The sequence below is a fragment of the Rattus norvegicus genome, chromosome 3, assembly GCF_021556685.1.
Source record: "Rattus norvegicus strain SHRSP/BbbUtx chromosome 3, alternate assembly SHRSP_T2T, whole genome shotgun sequence".
NCBI lineage: Eukaryota > Metazoa > Chordata > Mammalia > Rodentia > Muridae > Rattus > Rattus norvegicus.
Genome location: NC_141536.1, coordinates 53,877,267 through 53,896,999, shown reverse-complemented (window position 1 = coordinate 53,896,999; position 19,733 = coordinate 53,877,267). Strand labels below are relative to the sequence as shown.

General features: G+C 40.2%; 1 protein-coding gene across 14 annotated transcripts in view; it reads right to left on the bottom strand.

Annotated features, from left to right (window-relative positions):
• The window catches only part of Ubr3 (ubiquitin protein ligase E3 component n-recognin 3), a 157,694-nt gene extending 138,546 nt beyond the window's left edge, over nucleotides 1-19,148 (bottom strand). For 13 of the 14 annotated variants that reach the window (XR_015682848.1, XR_015682852.1, XR_015682849.1 and 10 more), the window contains exon 1: nucleotides 18,293-18,882. Coding sequence is in view for 6 of the 14 variants with exons in the window: in XM_087651696.1 (XP_087507822.1) it covers nucleotides 18,293-18,828 (536 nt within the window). In the remaining 8 variants the exon portion in view is untranslated. 14 annotated transcript variants of the gene reach the window in all.
• Nucleotides 19,149-19,733: the final 585 nt, after the last annotated feature.

Sequence of the window (19,733 nt, the reverse complement as noted above, 5' to 3'; positions counted from 1 at the left end):
TCAATATCCATAAGGGAAATTGGTCTGAAGTTCTCTTTCTTTGTTGGGTCTTTGTGTGGTTTAGGTATAAGAGTAATTGTGGCTTCATAGAAGGAATTTGGTAGTGTTCTGTCTGTTTCTATTTTGTGGAATAGTTTGAACAGTATTGGTATGAGGTCTTCTATGAATGTCTGATAGAATTCTGTACTGAACCCATCTGGTCCTGGGATTTTTTGGTTGGGAGACTTTTAATAACTGTTTCTATTTCTTTAGGAGTTATGGGGTTGTTTAGATGGTTTATTTGTTCCTGATTTAACTTTGGTAACTGATATCTGTCTAGAAAATTGTCCATTTCCTCCAGATTTTCCAGTTTTGTTGAATATAGGCTTTTGTAGTAGGATCTGATGATTTTTTAAATCTCCTCAGATTCTGTTGTTACGTGTCCCATTTCCTTTCTACTTTTGTTAATTTGGATACATTCTCTGTGACCTCTGGTTAGTCTGGCTAAGGGTTTATCTATCTTGTTGATTTTCTCAAAGAACCAGCTCCTGGCTTTATTGATTCTTTCTATAGTTTCTACTTGGTTGATTTCAGCCCTGAGTTTGATTATTTCCTGCCTTCTAGTCCTCTTGGGTTTATTTATTTCTTTTTGTTCTAGAGCTTTTAGGTGTGCTGTCAAGCTGCTGACATATGCTCTTTCCTGTTTCTTTCTGCAGGCACTCAGCGCTATGAGTTTTCCTCTTAGCACAGCTTTCATTGTGTCCCATAAGTTTGGGTATGTTGTACCTTCATTTTCATTAAATTCTAAGAAGTCTTTCATTTCTTTCTTTATTTCTTCCTTGACCAAGTTGTCATTGAGTAGAACGTTGTTCAACTTCCATGTATATGTGCGCTTTCTGTCATTATTGTTGTTACTAAAGACCAGTCTTAGTCCGTGGTGATCTGATAGCATGCATGGGATTATTCCTATCTTCCTGCATCTGTTGAGGCCTGTTTTGTGACCAATTATATAGTCAATTTTGGAGAAGGTACCATGAGGTGCTGAGAAGAGGGTATATCCTTTTGTTTTAGGATGGAATGGTCTTTAAATATCTGTTAAACCCATTTTGTTCATAACTTCTGTTAGTTTCTCTATGTCTCTGTTTAATTTCTGTTTCCATCATCTGTCCATTGATGAGAGTGGGTGTTTAAATCTCCTACTATTATTGTATGAGGTGCAATGTGTGCTTTGAGCTTTAGTAAGGTTTCTTTTATGAATGTAGGTGCCCTTGCATTTGGAGCATAGATATTTAGTTCATCTTGGTGGATTTTTCCTTTGATGAATGTGAAATGTCCTTCCTTATCTTTTTTGATGACTTTTCGTTGAAAGTCTATTTTATTCGATATTAGAATGGCAACTCCAGCTTGTTTCTTTGGGCCATTGGCTTGGAAAGTTGTTTTCCAGCCATTTACTCTGAGGCAGTATCTGTCTTTGTCTCTGAGGTGTGTTTCCTGTACGCAGTAAAATGCTGGGTCCTCTTTACATATCCAGTCTGTTAGTCTATGTCTTTTTATTGGGGAATTGGCTCCATTGATGTTGAGAGATATTAAGGAATAATGATTGTTGCTTCCTGTTATTTTTGTTGTTAGATGTCTGCACTTCTGGGTGTTCAGCTTTCTTCCCCACAGGATTTGGGTGAAGGGAACTGTGGGATGGTATCAGCTCATATCCATATATACAAATATATCTATATATATATCACCAGCAATCCACCACTTTCTATTTTCTCAATAAGAAAAAAAAGGGAGTAATACTATTCGCAGTGTTACAGTTCCAGATTGTAGAAATTTAACCTTCCTTTATTTTAGGGAAAAATTAGAGGATAAGCAACTGAGTAGATATTAAAAAATAAAATTACGACAATATAATAATAGTTTCAGAAACAGAGGTCCTACCTTACAGTTTTTCCTACTGTTTACAAAATATTTAGTGTATACTCACAGAATCTTATAACTACAATTCCTTTTATTTATTCTTTTATGATTTATTTATTTTATGTATGCTGAGTACACTATCTCTCTCTACAGACACACCAGATGTAATGGCATTAGAAAACATTACAGATGGTTGTGAGCCACCATGTGGTTGCTGGGAATTGAACTCAGGACCTCTGGAAGAGCAGTCGGGGCTCTTAACCACTGAGCCATCTCTCTAGCCCATGACTATAATTCTTAATGTCTTTTCTTTCTTTCATCCTTCCTATATACTATATCCATACATAAATGTTTGCAAGTTTCAGAAAAATCAAGTCCTTTTTTTATAAGAAGAAATGCGGATGTCTGTATATTATAAGAAACTGCACAACTTGAAACTCTGACCAAAATACTGTTTCTAGCTTAGAACAAACCCTAATTGATAATAAATAAGTCATTGTTAGACGAAAGGGGAAAGTTCATACAAGTCATGTGCCACCCACCTAACTTTTCTCCACACATTTTGTAGAACTGCTCCCTGCCCTGGGGCTCATTAATGCAATTCCTAACAACACTGTTTTTTCAAACATTCTTAAGTAACTCCTTCCTCTCAACTTTCAGCATGCAATTCAAATGATTAGGTGACTGTTACATTTAGACTAGTACATAACAAAGAAAATGTCATAGTAAAACCAAGGCATATGATTTACATCTGTTCTTTCATGGTTCTTAGATCTGGATAAGATTTTAATATGTATCCACATGTTTCCTAACCATTTTATTTATTTAGGAAAGGAAATTTTAAATTCACAAAACCCTGAGGCTATAGTATAGAATTCAGCCCTTTTTTTTCTTAGATATAATATTTTCAGCCTTAAAAGCCTAATACAGTCTGTTACAAACATTCAATGTTGCTTTTATAAAATAAAAGAAAGAATGAGCAATATTAAACAAATGAGAATGTAAGTTTTTATTTTTAGGGCTGGAGAGACACAGTGTCACTATGTAGCTCTGGAACATAGCTGTCCTGGAGCCTGCTATGTAGGGCAGACTGGCCTCAAGCTCACAGAGATGGTCTGTTTCCCAAGTCTGAGCACCTCACCCAAAGTGTGATGTGATCTAATGAAATGCTATTGTCATAAATAAGCAGGGAACTCTTGGACAACAGCTTGCCAACAAGGATAGCCACAGAACAGACAACACAGAAGTCTTCTTAACTAGTAATCAAACTAGCCCATTATTGCACTGAACTATTAATCAAGTAAAGTCTTCTTAGACTGTAAAGTGTTTTACTGAATCTAAGTCAAGGGTATAAGGTGCATCTCATTCACAAAATAGCTGGCAGCAAATAATCTCCAAGATGGGTTCCAATATTAAAATTCTATGTGCCCAGACATAGACAATAACTCCATACAGGAGCTGGAGAATAGCATGAGAAACACAGTAAGATTTCCCTCACAGTATCAAATAAGATGAAAACAAGGAGGGGAAAGGGAAAGGAAACAATCTTTTGAGACAATGGCTATCAATGGCTATCATTGAACTCGATCCCCCTGCCTCTACATTTCAAGTTCTAGGACTGTGCCACCACATCTGATTTCAAAAATGCATTTTAACGGTAAATACAGTGATTTATGTAATTTTAAAAGATAATCCCAGCATCAGGAGGCAAAGATAGGAGAATTTTTGTGAGTTCCAGGCCAGCCAGGGCTACAAAGTGCCCTGTATTTAATTACTTATAATTATATATTTTTTTAAAAAATAAAGCTAACAAGATAAGTTTTCAGGAAAATCTATACTGAAATTTGTACATAAGTTTCCATGAACTTGTACTAAGTTTGGTTCCTTTTCTAAAAGATGATAATTCTCTCCCAAAAATAGAGCAGAGCAACACATTTCCAGAGAACATGAAGACAACAGAAAATATCCTTAGGTGACTGGGCCTAAGTGGTAGAATTCTTAGCATTAAGGTCTTAGACTCAATGGAGAGAAGAGAGGAGGGGAAGGAAAATAAATTTAACACAGAAGACTGTACATTCAAAAATATGTACATAATTAAGGGAATTTAGTTTATCATTAAAAAACATATTTGTTTTCCAGGAGGGGAGACAGACAATATCACATTTTCTTCAATATATTTTAATCAAAACACCACTTAACTACAGGTGATGGTCACCTTTAATCCCAGCACTTAGGAGGCAAAGACAGGTGGATTTCTGTGAGTTCAAGGCCAGCTTGGTCTACAGAAGGAGTTCCAGAACCTCCCAAGCTATATAGAGAAACCCTGTCTTGAAAAGCAAAAAAGTAAAAAAGAAGAAGAAAAAAGGGGCTGGAGACATGGTTCAGCGGTTAAGAGCACTGGCTACTCTTTCAGAGGTCCTGAGTTCAATTCCCAGCAACCACATAATGGCTCACAATCATCTGTAATGGGATCTGATGCCCTCTTCTGGTATGCAGGTATACATGCAGATAGAGCACTCATATACATCAAAATTTTTTAAAAAGGAAAAAAAAAAAAAAAAAAAAAAAACACCTACCACTTACCACTTAACTATAATGGAAACAAAGAAGCCACTCTCCAAAAACATGCCTTATTAATAAAAAAAAATAAAATAAAATAAATTCTACATCAAAAGCAAAGATACAAGACCCTTGGGACATTAACTTTTACCCTAGATAAATTAGACACCAAATAACTCTTTCATTTAAAACAACCAAAATCTAGCTAACGTACAAAGTGCTATTTTTCAACAATCTGGATATCAGGCAATAGGTAGGAAACAGACTGAGCCCTACCAAAGTCATCTTACTTCATTAGGAGATTTTCCCAGATCCAACACAAACAAGAACCAAAATGGCCTAGGCAAATTTCCTGACTTGAGAAGACAGAACTTGTTCTAGAAAATGAATGCAGCTATACTTTGAGCTATATCAAAAAGAAAAAAAAAAAAACTCTAAAGAAATTATCCCCTGAATGCATAAAGAATGTTCCAGAGTCCTGAGGTACTGATCAGCACATAAATGTAAGAAAATTACCCAACACCAGAGATAAACACCTCTGAAAGCATAGGACTCACATGTTAGATCAAGAATGGTATAAATGGGTTGGGGATTTAGCTCAGTGGTAGAGCGCTTGCCTAGCAAGCTCAAGGCCCTGGGTTCGGTCCTCAGCTCCAGGTAAAAAAGAAAGAAAGAAAAAAAAGAATGGTATAAATGGTATTTGTTCCCATAATCATACTGGAAATTACAAAATTCAAGCAAGAAGCCAGGTGTGGTTGAACAGACCTTTAACCCCAGCATTCATGAGACGGAAGTAAATGGATCTTTTTTGAGTTTGAGGCTAGCCTGGTCAACAAGTGAGTTCCAGAACAGCCAGAGAGCTCCACCATTGAGACTCTGTCTAAAAGTAAAAACAAATAGATGAATGGATGACTACATGAATAGACAGATGTCAGAGAGAAACAGAGAGATGATACAGAGAGAGCAGATAGATAGCAAAAGATAGCTGTTACAGACAGATAAATATAGAGATATGACAGAAGGCAAGAAGTAATTTTTAAGACTTCAGAGACTGAAACTTGCAAATGCTAGGTAACCACTTTCCCACTTAACTACATCCTCAGTCAAAATTACACTAATTCATGAGACTTCAATAACTCAAAAGAATCTTTCCTCAGAAGAAGACAAAAATTAACCCCAAACTAAGCACTTCATCAGTCTTTTATGATTTGTTTCTTAACATTTTCAAACTATTTCCAAGAAAATAACTATGCTAAAAATAAAGTATATACATAAAAACAATATATGAACAATATATAGGGCAGCCAACAAGGTACAACTTACAATGTCAGGCATCGAATGTATGGAACACAGAGAAGGAAGGAATGAAAACTTTTGAGAATCATCTATTACAACTGACTCAGGATACAAATGTGAGAATTAAGCAAAGAATGCTAAATGCCCAAAGGAAAAGTAGACAAGTCAGGGAAATGGTCCCAGTGGATAAAGTCCTTGCTAAGCAAGCATGAGGTCCTGAATTTGGATCCCAGCACACATAAAAATAAAAAGCAAGAAGAAAGAGTAGCACCTATTTGTAACCCTAGCAACAGCAGAGGGGAGACAGGCAGACTAGGGACTCAGTAGCCAGAAAGTGTAGCCTGAACACCAAGTTCCAGGTTCAACAAGAGACCCAGTCTCAAACAACGAGTGAAAAGCAATTTTTTAAAAAGGCACCCAACATCTTCCTCTGGTCTCAATACCTACCTGCATGCTTGTCCAGTTACACACACACACACACACACACACACACACACACACACACACACACACAGAGAGAGAGAGAGAGAGAGAGAGAGACAGAGACAGAGAGAGAGAGACAGAGAGAGAGACAGAGACAGAGAGACAGAGACAGAGAGAGACAGAGACAGAGAGAGAGAGATTAGAAGAAAGTGGATAGATCCTGACACTCAATTACAAAATATCCACAATATCTATCTGGTCTGATATATCTGACATCAATTATACCACCAAAATTTCTGGCTTCAATCAACCAGTCCTTGGTTTCTTTTCTCCCAGGACACTTAAATTACTTTACTTCTGGATAGTCAGGGAGGCATTTTAGCATTCTTCTCGTCTCCTTGTCAAATGACCTACACTAAAGCTCTTTCTTTTTGCAAACACCTATTATATCATTGACACTGAACTTCATACCATAGTATAGTAAAAATTATAGCACATAAACTAGCAAAGGAAATACACAGTTAACAACAACAACATCATTCAGAGGAAAAGGCAACCAAGAACAAACATGACAACTTGAAAACAAGAAAACAGACTTAAATTAGTCTTTAGCTCCAAATGTTCTTTTTTTTTTTTTTTTTTTTTTTTTTTTTTTTTTTTTTTGGTTCTTTTTTTCGGAGCTGGGGACCGAACCCAGGGCCTTGCGCTTCCTAGGTAAGTGCTCTACCACTGAGCTAAATCCCCAGCCCCCAAATGTTCTTAAGTATAAGACCCAGGTACCACCACCAGAGGTTTATATTGAATAAAAAAGCAAGAGCCAATGAAAGAAGCTTCTTCGTGTGTTTATTTATTTTTCTATGTGTATGTGGGGGTGGGGGTGGGGCGCATGTGCCATGTATAGAAGTCAGAGGACAACTTTCAGCTTTCAGGAGATGTTTTCCTCCTTGTACCATGTGGAATTAAACTCAGGTCTTCAGGCTTGCGGGCTTTGACACTTGCTCAGAAATGAATGGAATAGAAAAGTATTAAAAATGTAAGGGTTACATATGTAACTTGATAACATAGTTTTTTCGAAGATTTCATTGAGCCCCTAAATACAAAAAGTCTTCTAAGTTGGAAGAGCAGGTCACCACTACAAACAACTCCGACGAACACTAGACCCTTTCCAAATGAACAAGGAACAAGACTGACAGAAGTATATTCTAAAACCAAAAGAAGCTAGGCAACAGTGGTTCAGGTGTGGGCACGCCTTTAATCCTCATTCTCCTGAGTCACAGGCAGGCAGATCTCTGAGTTCAAGGCCAGCCTGGTCTTCAGAGCATTATGTAATGGTCAGTGTGTAATGGCCTCTGAGGAGTTCCAGGACAGCTAAGCTACACTGAGAAACCCTCTCCCAAAAAATATAAAATACAATACAATCAAAACAAAAAGCTTATTAGCAGAGCAGCACAGAGTTGAGGAGGGGTGGCTCAGTAGTAATGTGTCTGCTGTGCAAGTCCAAGACCTGAGGACTCACATAAGGAGCTAAGCATAGTGGTGCATGCCTGTAACTCCAACAGGGGAGGAGACAACAGAGCTCTGAGGCTTACTAGCCAGAGGTCAGAGAACAACTTGTGTAATTGGTTCCCTCCTCCTACCATATTGAACCCGTGTGATGGTCTGTATATGCTCCATCCAGGGAGTGGCACTATTAGAAGATGTGGCCCTGTTGGAGTAGGTGTGTCACTGTGGGTGTGGACTATAAGACCCTCATTCTAGCTGCCTAGAAGCCAGTATTCTGCTAGCAGCCTTCAGATGAAGATGTAGAACTCTCAGCTCCTCCTGCACCGTGCCTGCCTGGATGTCGCCATGCTCCTGCCTTGATGATAATGGACTGAATCTCTGAATCTGTAAGCCAGCCCAATTAAATGTTGTTCGTTTTAAAACTTGCTTTGGTGATGGTGTCTGTTCACAGCAGTAAAACCCTAAGACAACCTAGAACTTGGTGTTTAGGCTAGACTTTCTGGCTACATAGCCCCTAGTCTGCCTGTCTCCCCTCTGCTATTGCCGGGGTTACAAATGGGTGCTACACTATCTTGATTTTTATGTGAGCTTTAGGTGCAGTGAGACTCTCTCTCAAAAAACAAAAGTGGAGGGCCAGCAAGATGCCTCAGCAAGTAAAGGTGGCTCCTGTCCTTCCTGACCACCTGAAGTTTAACCCCTAAGTCCCCTGATGGAAGGAGAGAACCAATTCCCTCAAGTTGTTCTCTGACCTACACACACACATACATACATAAGCAAAATTTTAATAAGAAGAATGTGGAGAGTGATAAAAGCACTATTAACTTCTAACTTCAATATGCAAGAAACACACACATGCATGTACATATGTATACCCGCACATGTGCAAATGCCCACTGACAAGTATAACACAAACACAAACAAAAGCCAGAATAGACCAATTATTAATCTATGTAGAGATAGTGTTTATATGAACTGTGCAAAGATATGCCTCCATCCTTCCTTGTTTGCCTAAGGCATCTCCAGATTGATTAAAATAAAAAGCTGATGGACTATAGCAGAGGCAGGAAGTAGGAGGTAGGACATCAGGCAGAAAGAGAGGAATTCTGGGATAAAATAGTCAGGCACTTAAAATTCACCATCTGGAGGCAGAGGACGCTGGAAACTGAGGAAAGGTAATCAGTCATGTAGCAGGACATAGAATAATAATATAAATGTGATAACTGTGTGAAGCTAGTCGGGGAAAAATCTAGATTAAGACCTAGAAATTTATAAATTTATAAATAAATAAAAAGCCTCCAAGTCATTATAATTGGATACTGGGGCACAGGTGGAAAAGCTGCCAGTTACAAATGGCCCCAATCAGCTAGGGTCAGTGGCTTTGAAGTTGTCCTGGAAGAAATTTTAAGAGAACGATGCCTATTCCCCAGAAAAGAGGTGGGTGAGTTTTTGTCGTTCAATGGGAATCGATATCATTGTTTGGGGGAGCTGGTTACAAATTGTCACGGGGAAACAAAATAAGGAGGTTAGATTCAGAGATTTATTTCTCTTTTTCTTTTCTCTATCCTTCTCTCTTATCTAATGTTAGGTGAAGAGTGGAGAGAAGAGATAGAAAGAAAAGGATGGGAATATAAGAATGATAGGGTAAAAAGGTAGATTACTCACCCTCCTTTTAGACTAAAGAACTTCAACAAACCAAATATTTATGTATATATTTATTTTACATAATATAATACTTTATGCCTACATACACATACAAATATATTTATATGTGTATTTTACATATTTACATATTTGTGTACTTTATTTATATATTGTTTATATGTAAAAATTTACATATGTGGGGGGGTGCGCATGTTTTAACTGTACCTATGCAACTCCTTTAAAAATGTCATGTGAAGTTCTAGTCCTTGAAAACTGCTATTGCAAACTGTTGAGGATAGTAAAGACAGTTAAGAAATTCAAGTTAGTAGTCAGTCAAACTTGTGACGGTCATGTGACTAGCTTAATTACATAAATAAGCTTTATTAAGCTTCCTGTAGTTATTTCAAAATTGAACAGATAATGGATAGCAACATTGGACTACACCAGATGTAATAGATAATGTAATAGAGATTAGATGTAATAGAGATCGATGATCTTCAAAATCCTCAATACATGGCATTTAGAGATGTTTCATTACTGTAAGGTTTTCATGGCAGTGAGACAGGCCTGCTCCTGCCAGCACCCCCACTCGACTTCAGAGAAGACGACAGAGCTAGAAGAACCTCCTTATGGAGCTTGCTTCAGATGTGGCAAACTAGCCACTGGACAAGAACCTGCCCCTGCCTCAACTGCTGACAGCATGCTGTCCAAAACGGACAAACAGGACACAGGGAAGTCAACTGCTGAGCTTTGCCAAGACAAGGTAGGCAGTCATTCACAATTCCTGCTTCACAAAAAAAAAAAAAAAAAGCCTGTCAGATATTCTGGGTCAGAAGGCTGAAGATGATGCTCCCAGGACACAGAGGAACCTTGGGAGACTGTCCAGGTAGCCAGCAACCTTTGTCATTTCTATAGTTTTGGAAGCTGCTTGCTCTGTACTTCCTGTTTACTCTGGTAATAGTTATCCTTCTCAGATCTCAATGGGGTTAAAGACTAGATAGTTATAGTTTCACAATTAAACGTAAGTTGTTTAGGATTCAAGATAACAATTTAAGGTCTAAGAAGATATTTATAGGTTAATAAATTCAAATTATGATAGAAAGTGAATTAGGTACAGAACTTTGAATTCACCAAGATAGGATAGATAATATTTTCTCCAAGGTTACCAAATATATATGGTCTGGACATTGTGAATATAATTCTTACCTGATGATTTTCATAACTGTTCTTATTGTATATAGTTTACTGATGTTAGAGAAAGAGCCTTTTATTGGACTAAAAGAGGGAAATGTAGGATAATGTTTATATCACTATGTGAAGCTCCTCAATGACCTATAGCAAAGGCAGGAAGTAGAAGGTGGGACATCCAGCAGCTAGCAAGGAAATCTGAGATAAAATAGTCAGGCACTTAAGGTTTGCCATACAGACTCAGAAGAAGTCGGACATATAAAACTGAGGAGAGGTACCAGCCATGTAGCAGGACATAGAATGGAATAAACCAGATAGTTGAGTTACAAATAGTTTTAAAGTATTATAATGATAAAAGAAAACATAATTACAACTAAGAGGACTTCCAATTTGTTGCTATACTTCAGATGCCACAAAGTCCTCTACCCACTGAAAGCAGAAATCACATCTACACTACTTCTGGTAAATTAGTAATAGAAAAGGGCAATGAATACAAAAAAAGAAGTAGAGTTTTCTTCAGCTCTTCTTCCTCCAACTTCTTACATCATGAAAGGTATTTTGCTCCTTGTGTGAATTGGTAACTTCACAATTAGATGACTATTCCATTAAAAAAAAAATTCCAAGTTCATAAGGGAAGAAACTTTACAAGTAATCCATGCAAATATATACAGACATACATTAATTTAAGAGATTAGCTCTACCAGGAGTGGCAGTGCATGCCTTTAAATCTAGCACTCAAAAGGCAGAGGCAGGCAGAGCTAGCCCAGTCTACACAGTAAGCTCAGGATAGCCAGGTATACAATGTGACTCTATTTTGAAAAAACAAAAAAAAAAAAAATCATTCTAATACTTTCTACCAATAACCATATTGTATTAACTATTTTGCTAAAATGCCAGTATGTGTAAATAGGATATAAATGGGAAAGTAAAGTCATTTTTATTATTAAGTTTGTACTGAAAGATTATTACTTGAAGAAGTACAAACTGAGGATAAATAGAGCTGTTACGTCATAAAATCAAACACTGCACCACAGCCTCACATATGTGCCCTGCTTGTGTTGCCTTGTGAATGAGTTCCATTCATTGTGGAATTAAAACTCGCACTGGGGGTTGGGGATTTAGCTCAGTGGTAGAGCGCTTGCCTAGCATGCGCAAGGCCCTGAGTTCGGTCCCCAGCTCCAGAAAAAAAAAAAAACTCACACTGGGCTTCTTCAAGGATAGGAATGTGAAAAGTTCAGTAAAGATAGATAATAGAGAGAGCCCCACCAGCACAAAGAAAGGCAGAAAGATTGGCATGTAGGTAGATATCATACTGAGACAGGCAAGACAACGATACCTTACAGAATAAGGCATGATGTGACAAAGGCCCTAGACTCGGGGGCTGGGGATTTAGCTCAGTGGTAGAGCGCTTACCTAGGAAGCTCAAGGCCCTGGGTTCGGTCCCCAGCTCCGAAAAAAAGAACCAAAAAAAAAAAAAAAAAAAAAAAAAGGCCCTAGACTCTGATGGTAACAGACAATGGGAAACACCAAGTAGACACAAAACAAAAGAACAAACCTTGATACCAAAGAAGGCAGCAAAGGGAAAAGGACACTATGCAATATTAATTTCTCTGATTTTCCCAGGGCACAGGACAACAAAGACCAAAAGCCACAAAGTCATGCAACAACAGTTCATTAAAAAGAAAGATACCCAGGGGCTGGGGATTTAGCTCAGTGGTAGAGCGCTTACCTAGGAAGCGCAAGGCCCTGGGTTCGGTCCCCAGCTCCGAAAAAAAAAAAAAAAAAGAACCAAAAAAAAAAAAAAAAAATCAAAAAGAAAGATACCCAATGACACTAATGAACTAGTGACAAATTAATTTCTGTGCCTCAAGATAGGGATTTCCTACAGCACCATCCAAAAGAAGGTAGGCTAGATGTTTAGTCAAAGGACATGCACCACCATCACCTTCAACAGGTTAACCCAGAAAAAGAGGAGCCCTGGCTAAGCTTGTAGAAGGTCCCAGGACCAATGGTAATAACATGATGACATCTGCCATCAGTGGAAAAGCAACATCTCAGGTACAAAATGCACAGCTTGATGGAAAAGCAACACTGCCAAGCTGGAAAGGGGGAAAGGCTATACAGAACCCATGACTAGACTGCTATCACTGCTGAGTTTTCTGTGTGAAAGTAAAAATATCTATGAAAATCAAAGATTAAAAAAATAGTATATGTTGTGGGCCAGGATGGAAAGAAAGTAACTCATACATTGAGAAGACTGTAAATTTTTTGAAATAAACTGACAATATTAACTAGAGTAGTATCTATAACAGCTCCCCCTAAATGCAGTGGAATACAAAATAACTGTCTTAAAAACATGGGAGTGTGATGCACATCTTCTATCCCAGCACTCAGGAGGCAGGGGCGGGTGAGTTCAGAGCACTGACTGCTCTTCCAGTGGACCCTGGTGATTCAAAACCATCTGTAACTCTAGTTCCAGGGGGTCCAAGGCCTCTCTTAGCATCAGGCATGCAAGTGGTCCACAGACATGTATTCAAGCAAAACACTCATATACATAAAAGAGGAAAAAAATTTTTAAAGAAAGAAAATAAAATGCACTATGTACTAATATGAGACATTGCCCAATACATGTTGAAGAAAATAATGAAGAGAAAGAGTGTTAACCAGATATTCACCACTTAAGAACTCCACTTAAGCTCTGTCACAAAGCAAACTACCTAAATATATCAACAAAATAACCCGACATGCTCATCCACTCTTGCTAGATCTTTTAAGTATATAACTGCGGTCAAATGAAAATGAGAGAAAACCCTGATTGAGAAATAGATGAACATAAGGACCTCGACCTTTTTTTTATCTTTATCCACTCTTTTATTTTATAGCCAACAGTTACTGCTTTTGACATTTTAAAGGTGGGGAAAACTACCCTAAACCCTCTGAAAACAGCTGCTATGAATCTGATAATCAATGCCATCTCCTGAATAATAAAGCAATGTAATCATAGGGCATCTTTTCAGATACTATCAGCCCAATTAACACTTAGGAAGCCATCTACTGAATGCATCTATGCTGGCCTCTAGGGTGCTCCCCACTTTTTTAAAGGACCTTAAAGTCTGGGAGAAAGTAAGCAAAGTGGATATATACATTTTTTCATAATATATATTAAAAATAGTCAAAATACAACAAATTAAAGGAATGTGTAAAATCACAGTTCTGTTTAGTACCCCATCATAGCCTAAAACCAGCCAGTCAGAATTTATTCTACATTTTTCATCACACTGTTTTGCTTGCTTTCTTTTGTCTTGTTTTTAAGTTCACCCACCCATCAACCATTTATGACAACAATTACACTTACTCTATCGTGACTCTTGTACATGTGGAAAGCATATGTACTTCAACTGCCAGCGCCACAGATACAAATGTTATATCATTATACAGTGTTTTTCTTTTCAAGATTTTTTTCTATTTTTTTTTTACTTTAGGTGTATGCATTTTGCCTGTATGTATATGCATACCACATGTATGCAACACCCCCTCCCCAGACTAGAGGAGGATGCTGGATCCCCTGGAACTAGAGTGACAGTGGCTGTAAGCCATAATGTGGGTGCTGGGAACTGAACCCAGGTTCGCAGCATGAGCTATAATTACTCTTAAGCACTGAGCCATCTCCCCAGCACAGTCAGTTATTACAACTATAAAAACATTCCCATGTCCTTTGTGCTATCATCTCACAAATAAATTCTCAATTATTCTTTCTGTTTCCTGTGTCTGCTAATTCTACTATTACACTGACAACAGCAATGTTACCAAAACAAAAATAGAAGAAGCCAGCACTTGCCTTTATCCCAGCATTCAGGAGGCAAAGGCAGGAAGCACTCTGTAAGTTCAAGGCCAAGTTTGTCTATAGAGTATTTTCTTAGGACAGCTAGTTAAAGGTAAGTAGAAAGATCCCTGCCTTTAAAACAAAACAAAACCAAAAACCTGAATATTTCCCTTATTTCTATAATTGCAAATTTGTAAATGAAATGCTAATACCATTATAATAGATAATCTCTAATCACACAACATCTTACCACAACAGTCAGACACATAAAAAGGATGAAGGTACACCAAGATTTCTTTCTGTATTAAGCACACAGACACAAGGATAAAGTATAGCTCTGGGGTAGAGCATATTCCTAGGAACAAATAAGGCTGGGGTTCAATCCCCAGCACTGCAACTGATCGATACAGTAGTAAGAATACGGGGAATGGGATCTTTCTGCGATTGCCTAACCAATGGGATAGACACACTTTATGCTAATGAAAGAACAATTCCAAAATACATACATTCTCAGTTTTCAGCAACCTTTAAGGACTGTTTTCAGGGTAACGCGGGTCTGCCCACCTGGAACACAGTTATAAATTGTTGATGTCTAGCCCTAAAATAGCTTCAGGAGCTGAATTTTAGTCTGTAACTCTGGCCATCATTATCTAGCCCTCTAAAGGCAAGAGAGTAGGTATTCAGCCCAAAATTATTTCATCTAAGCCATTAAGTTGTAAAAATCTCAGACTAATCACATGGCTCCAATACTGTCCCCCTGTTCAGTCTTGTCCATGACCCTGGACACACAGGCAAGAGCTCTGTTTCTCCAAGACAACAATTAATCAGTAAATATTAAGTCAATCCAAATGTAACTGCTACCATGGGGAAAATTACTTCCCTGAAATCTCATGGACCGATCTACTGCATGGATGCCCTAAATCTGTGTTTGTATTCTCAACAAATAAATGAATGAATAAATAAATAAATAAACTTAGTAGAAGGTGGGCATAACGACTCACACCTGTAATCCCAGCATTTGGGGGAATGAGGCAGGAAGAAGACTGTGAATTCACAGCCAGCTGGGGTTAGACATTAAGACCCTGTCTCAAAAAAGAAGCAGAGGCAGAGGAGGAGGTCCCCAACATGGTGGCTCATACCTGTAACTACAACACTTGAAAGTCAGAAGCAAGAGGGTTACTCAAAGTTCAAAACCAGCATGGTCTACATAACAAATTTCAGGAACCTATCTCAAACAAAAGAAAAACCTTAGTAACATTATTTCCACTTCCACAATGATGCATCATAATTTTAAAATGCCAGATTTGCACTTCATCCAGAAAAACCTGATAGTTATCACTTTGTTCCAAATTTCAGAGAAGGCCCAACATTATTTCTTTCATTATTAGTTCCCCTGAATGCTAACCTAGAACAAGAAGTAAAAATGTCTCAGTATATGCAAGAGACTGCGCTAAGTCATCCATGACTTGACATCCCTCTTTTCAAAGGGGATGGCTCAACATGAAGAGCTTGCCACATAAGCTCAACTACCTCAATTTGGTCTCCAGAGCCCTCATAGTAGTGTGAGGAGAGAGCTGACACAACAAACTTGTCCCCTGACCTACACACACACACACACACACACACACACACACACACACACCCCATATACACACAATAATAAAAATATGTTTTTCAATTGGAGGTTTTCTTTTTATTTTTTTATTGGATATTTTTTATTTACATTTCAAATGCTGTTCCCTTTCCAGGATTCCTGCCCATAACATAAGCCCTCTATCCCATCCCCCTCCCCAACCACTCCCCCCTTTCCACCTCCCAGCCCTGACATTCCCCTGCACTGGGAGGGTCCAGCCTTGGCAGGACCAAGGGTTTCACGTCCCTCAACTGGAGGTTTTAAAATGGCATTTAAAATCAAAAAGACAAAACAATACTGAAGAGAAAAACCAATAAGAACAGAATTGATTCAGGCTGGAGAGATGGATCAGTGGTTAAGAGCACTGACTGCTCTTCCAGAGGTCCTGAGTTCAATTCCCAGCAACCACATGGTGGCTCACAACCATCTGTAATGGGGATCTCATGTCCTCTTCTGGTGCATCTGAAGACAGCTACAGTGTACTCATATAAATAGAATAAACAAATCTTTAAAAAAAAGAAACTGGAAGAGCACATTCTTAGTATGCCCAACACCCCAGGTAAACACCCAACACCCCCTAAACGCCCCAAAACAAGTTAAAGAATGCAGTTTAACACAAGCAGTAGGGAAGTGGCTAAGAGGTCAGCAATTATAGCATGCCTAGCTTACCATCTGGGTGATCTTTATCAAGTTTTAAAAATCTATGCTGTTTTCCTCTCCAATGGGAAAGTATCTCAAAAGTTAAAGATTATATGAGTTAAATTATGTAAAGTAGTTAAAATTTGACCACTTCCACCAAACAGAAAAAAATCTAAAGTTTTATTAACACTATTAAGGAAGTTACTGGGAAACAGCCATTCCATACAGTAATTATTACAAGCCTTAGGAAGGACAATTTTTACACTTTTGTAAATTTACCCCAGTGATATTCTTTACAGGTGAGAGAAGAGTGGCACACCAGGTTTTTATTTTGTTCTAGGAATCTTCGTGCCCATAAAATGACAGCATTAATTAAATCAAGGGCAGCAAACTCATGGAACATTGTATAGTCATGTTTACACTATAGAATCAGGAACTGATTTACTGATAAGAGCCGACATCAGAGTGAAGATGTACAACAATGTTACCTTTGGTGTGAGAGGACATAGCTGGAGGAAACATTCATTGTTGCCTGGTTTGGACTAAGAGAAACTGAAAGCAGTGAGAAGGAACTGGAAGATCAGAGACCAGAAAGGAGGAATTTTTTTTTACTGTAGATTATTTGGGCTTCACTAATATATAAATATTAAAATGCTAAAAGTAAAGCAAAAAAAATTCTAATTGCTAGCCCTGATTATTATCATTTGCAAGGTCTTGCTAACTCCTGAATCCTTTTTCTTAATCCATCTGCTCAGACACCTCTTCTCCAGCCTCTAACTCCTATTTAAGGTTTGTAGTGTGAGTGGATTAAGGCATAGGTGGCATGGCACACCAGGTGCACCGCACACACCAATGCGTTCGTCAAAAGATGCATGTGTCTGTCAAGTGTCTCCTTTTAGACGGATGTTCTCATACTAATGAATAAGGCGCCCTTAACTAGATAAAACCCAGCACTTGATTCCTATTTCGCTCAGTGATTTTCTCCCTCTTCTGGTGTAAGGGGTATTCTATATCTGATTGCTCAGGAGCCCAGTTCTCGGTCACTCCAGCGTATCAAATACTCCACTGACAGCTCAACAGTCCTTTTTTATGCAAGCCCCTCCCCTTCCCTCCTCCCTCAACTCCATTAGCTCCAGAGCTCGGTCCCTCACACAGACAGGCACACAGACAGTTCAGACGCCCCCCCCCCGCCCGCAAAGGATCCTAACCTGCAGTTATAAGACCCTCTCCCTGGCCCTCATCATCCTATGACCCAACTGACCCGACTGAGAAGCCAAATCACTCTCTCCCAGTCAATCTAATTCCCTTCTAAGGCTCTTCTCCAGAACCAGGCAGGCAGCTTTGTACACCCTTTCGCAACAAGTACACAACTGACAGCTCCACACCAGATTCCTCCAAGTGTCCGCTCCTCCTCCCTGCCTCTCGCCTCAAACACTAAATGAACCACCCTTTTCCCCATCACTCGCCCACCCTGACCTCCTCGAAAATTCCCAGCCTGGTTCCCCGCACATGCTCTCCTCTCCTCCCCACCCCCTTCCCACCAGTGACAGCTCAGTCACCTCCAACCCCTTGTGGCTGCGCTCTCTCCCAAGCTTCCCCGGACAGATGCGGGTCGGCTCCCAGATCTCCCCCTAGAGCTCCCCGGACCCCACAAGACCACACCGCCCGGGTCGCCTCTCCAGGGCTCCACTCACCCACTCTCCCGCATTACGTTGCTGTCCCCGCAGTCGCAGGCGCCTCCGGCCTGGCTGCGGAACATGTTGAAGTCGTGTCCAGTGTGGTCGCCCTGGTGGAAGCACTCCGCGCACAGCGACATGCAGGGGGAGATGCCGCACGTCCGACAGCGGTAGGCCACGAAGTTGGCCGTCCAGACCAGGCCGCAGAGCGCCGCGGGGTCGTAGGCCCGCACGGCCGCGCAGAACTCATCGTAGCCGCCGCCGCCGGCCAGAAGGCACTTACACCACTCCAGGGCATCCTCCTCGGCCTCGCCTGGGCTGCCGCCGCCCGCCGCCTCCTCGCCGCCCGCAGCCCGGGCCAGCGGCCGCTCTGCGTTCAGCACCCGCTCCAGCAGCGCCTGCAGCTCCTCGGCGCCCGCACGGTTATCCGGCCGGCTGAGAGCGGCCTTCAGGTGCGCGGCGGTGGCCGCCTTGTCTAAGGCCGGCCCCTGCGCGGACACCTCCGGCTGGGGTGGCTGCGGGCCCCCGACGGCCGCCGCGGCCGCCGCCGCCATGATGAGAGCTCAGAATTTGGAGAGTCCAGGGCCCCCGGCTCCTCCCGGGAGGGTGGGGGAATTGACTGCTGCGATGGCTCGCCCGCCCAACTCTCGCGATACCGGGCGCCGCAGAGCACTTCTGCGCGGTCCCCGCCCCTGCTCACGCCCTCCGGCCGAGCCCCGCCCCTCGTCGGGCTCCCCGGTCATCGCCTCCACCGAGCCCGGGTACTGCTCCTGTGATCCCTCTCTACCTGTTGGCTCCCAACTTTCAAAACTGACAACTCCTTACACAAGAACTCAGCGCCAAGGCAACCTTTAATAAAAGCGGCTTTTCTGCAGTCGGGATGTAGTCTATGAGAGAAGAATAAATAAATAAAAAGAAAAAATACAATAAAAATGCAGGGTTTTTTCCCTTTATTTGCCTAGAACGTAGGGATTATACACATCTACCAGACGTACTTTAGGTATCTGTATCTGGTCTTCAGATGTTGATTGCTGTCATCAGAACCTTAATTACTACCAGATTCCTGCTGCTATTAAAGCTGCCTCCTATTTCCCTCAGTCGGTTCTCCTCATACTACTTCCAGGTGAATCTCCTAAAATAAATTCTTTTAAAAGGTAAGGTATTTCCTTTTTTGTCTTGATTTACTTTGGTTGGTTTGGCTCTTGGTGACAAGATTTCTGTGTAGAACTCTTTCTGTAAACCAGGCTGGCCTGGATCTCACAGAGACCCACTTGTCTCTGCCCACCACTGCCCACATAAAAAGTAAGGGGTTTTTTGTTTTGTTTTGTTTTGTTTTTCGTCCTTTTAAAAATTACATTCAATTTATTCGTTTGAGTAGAAGTCCTCTGGTACACATGTAGTCAGAGAACACCTTGTAAGAGCTGGTTCTCTCTCCTTTATCATGTGGTTTCCTCAGGAT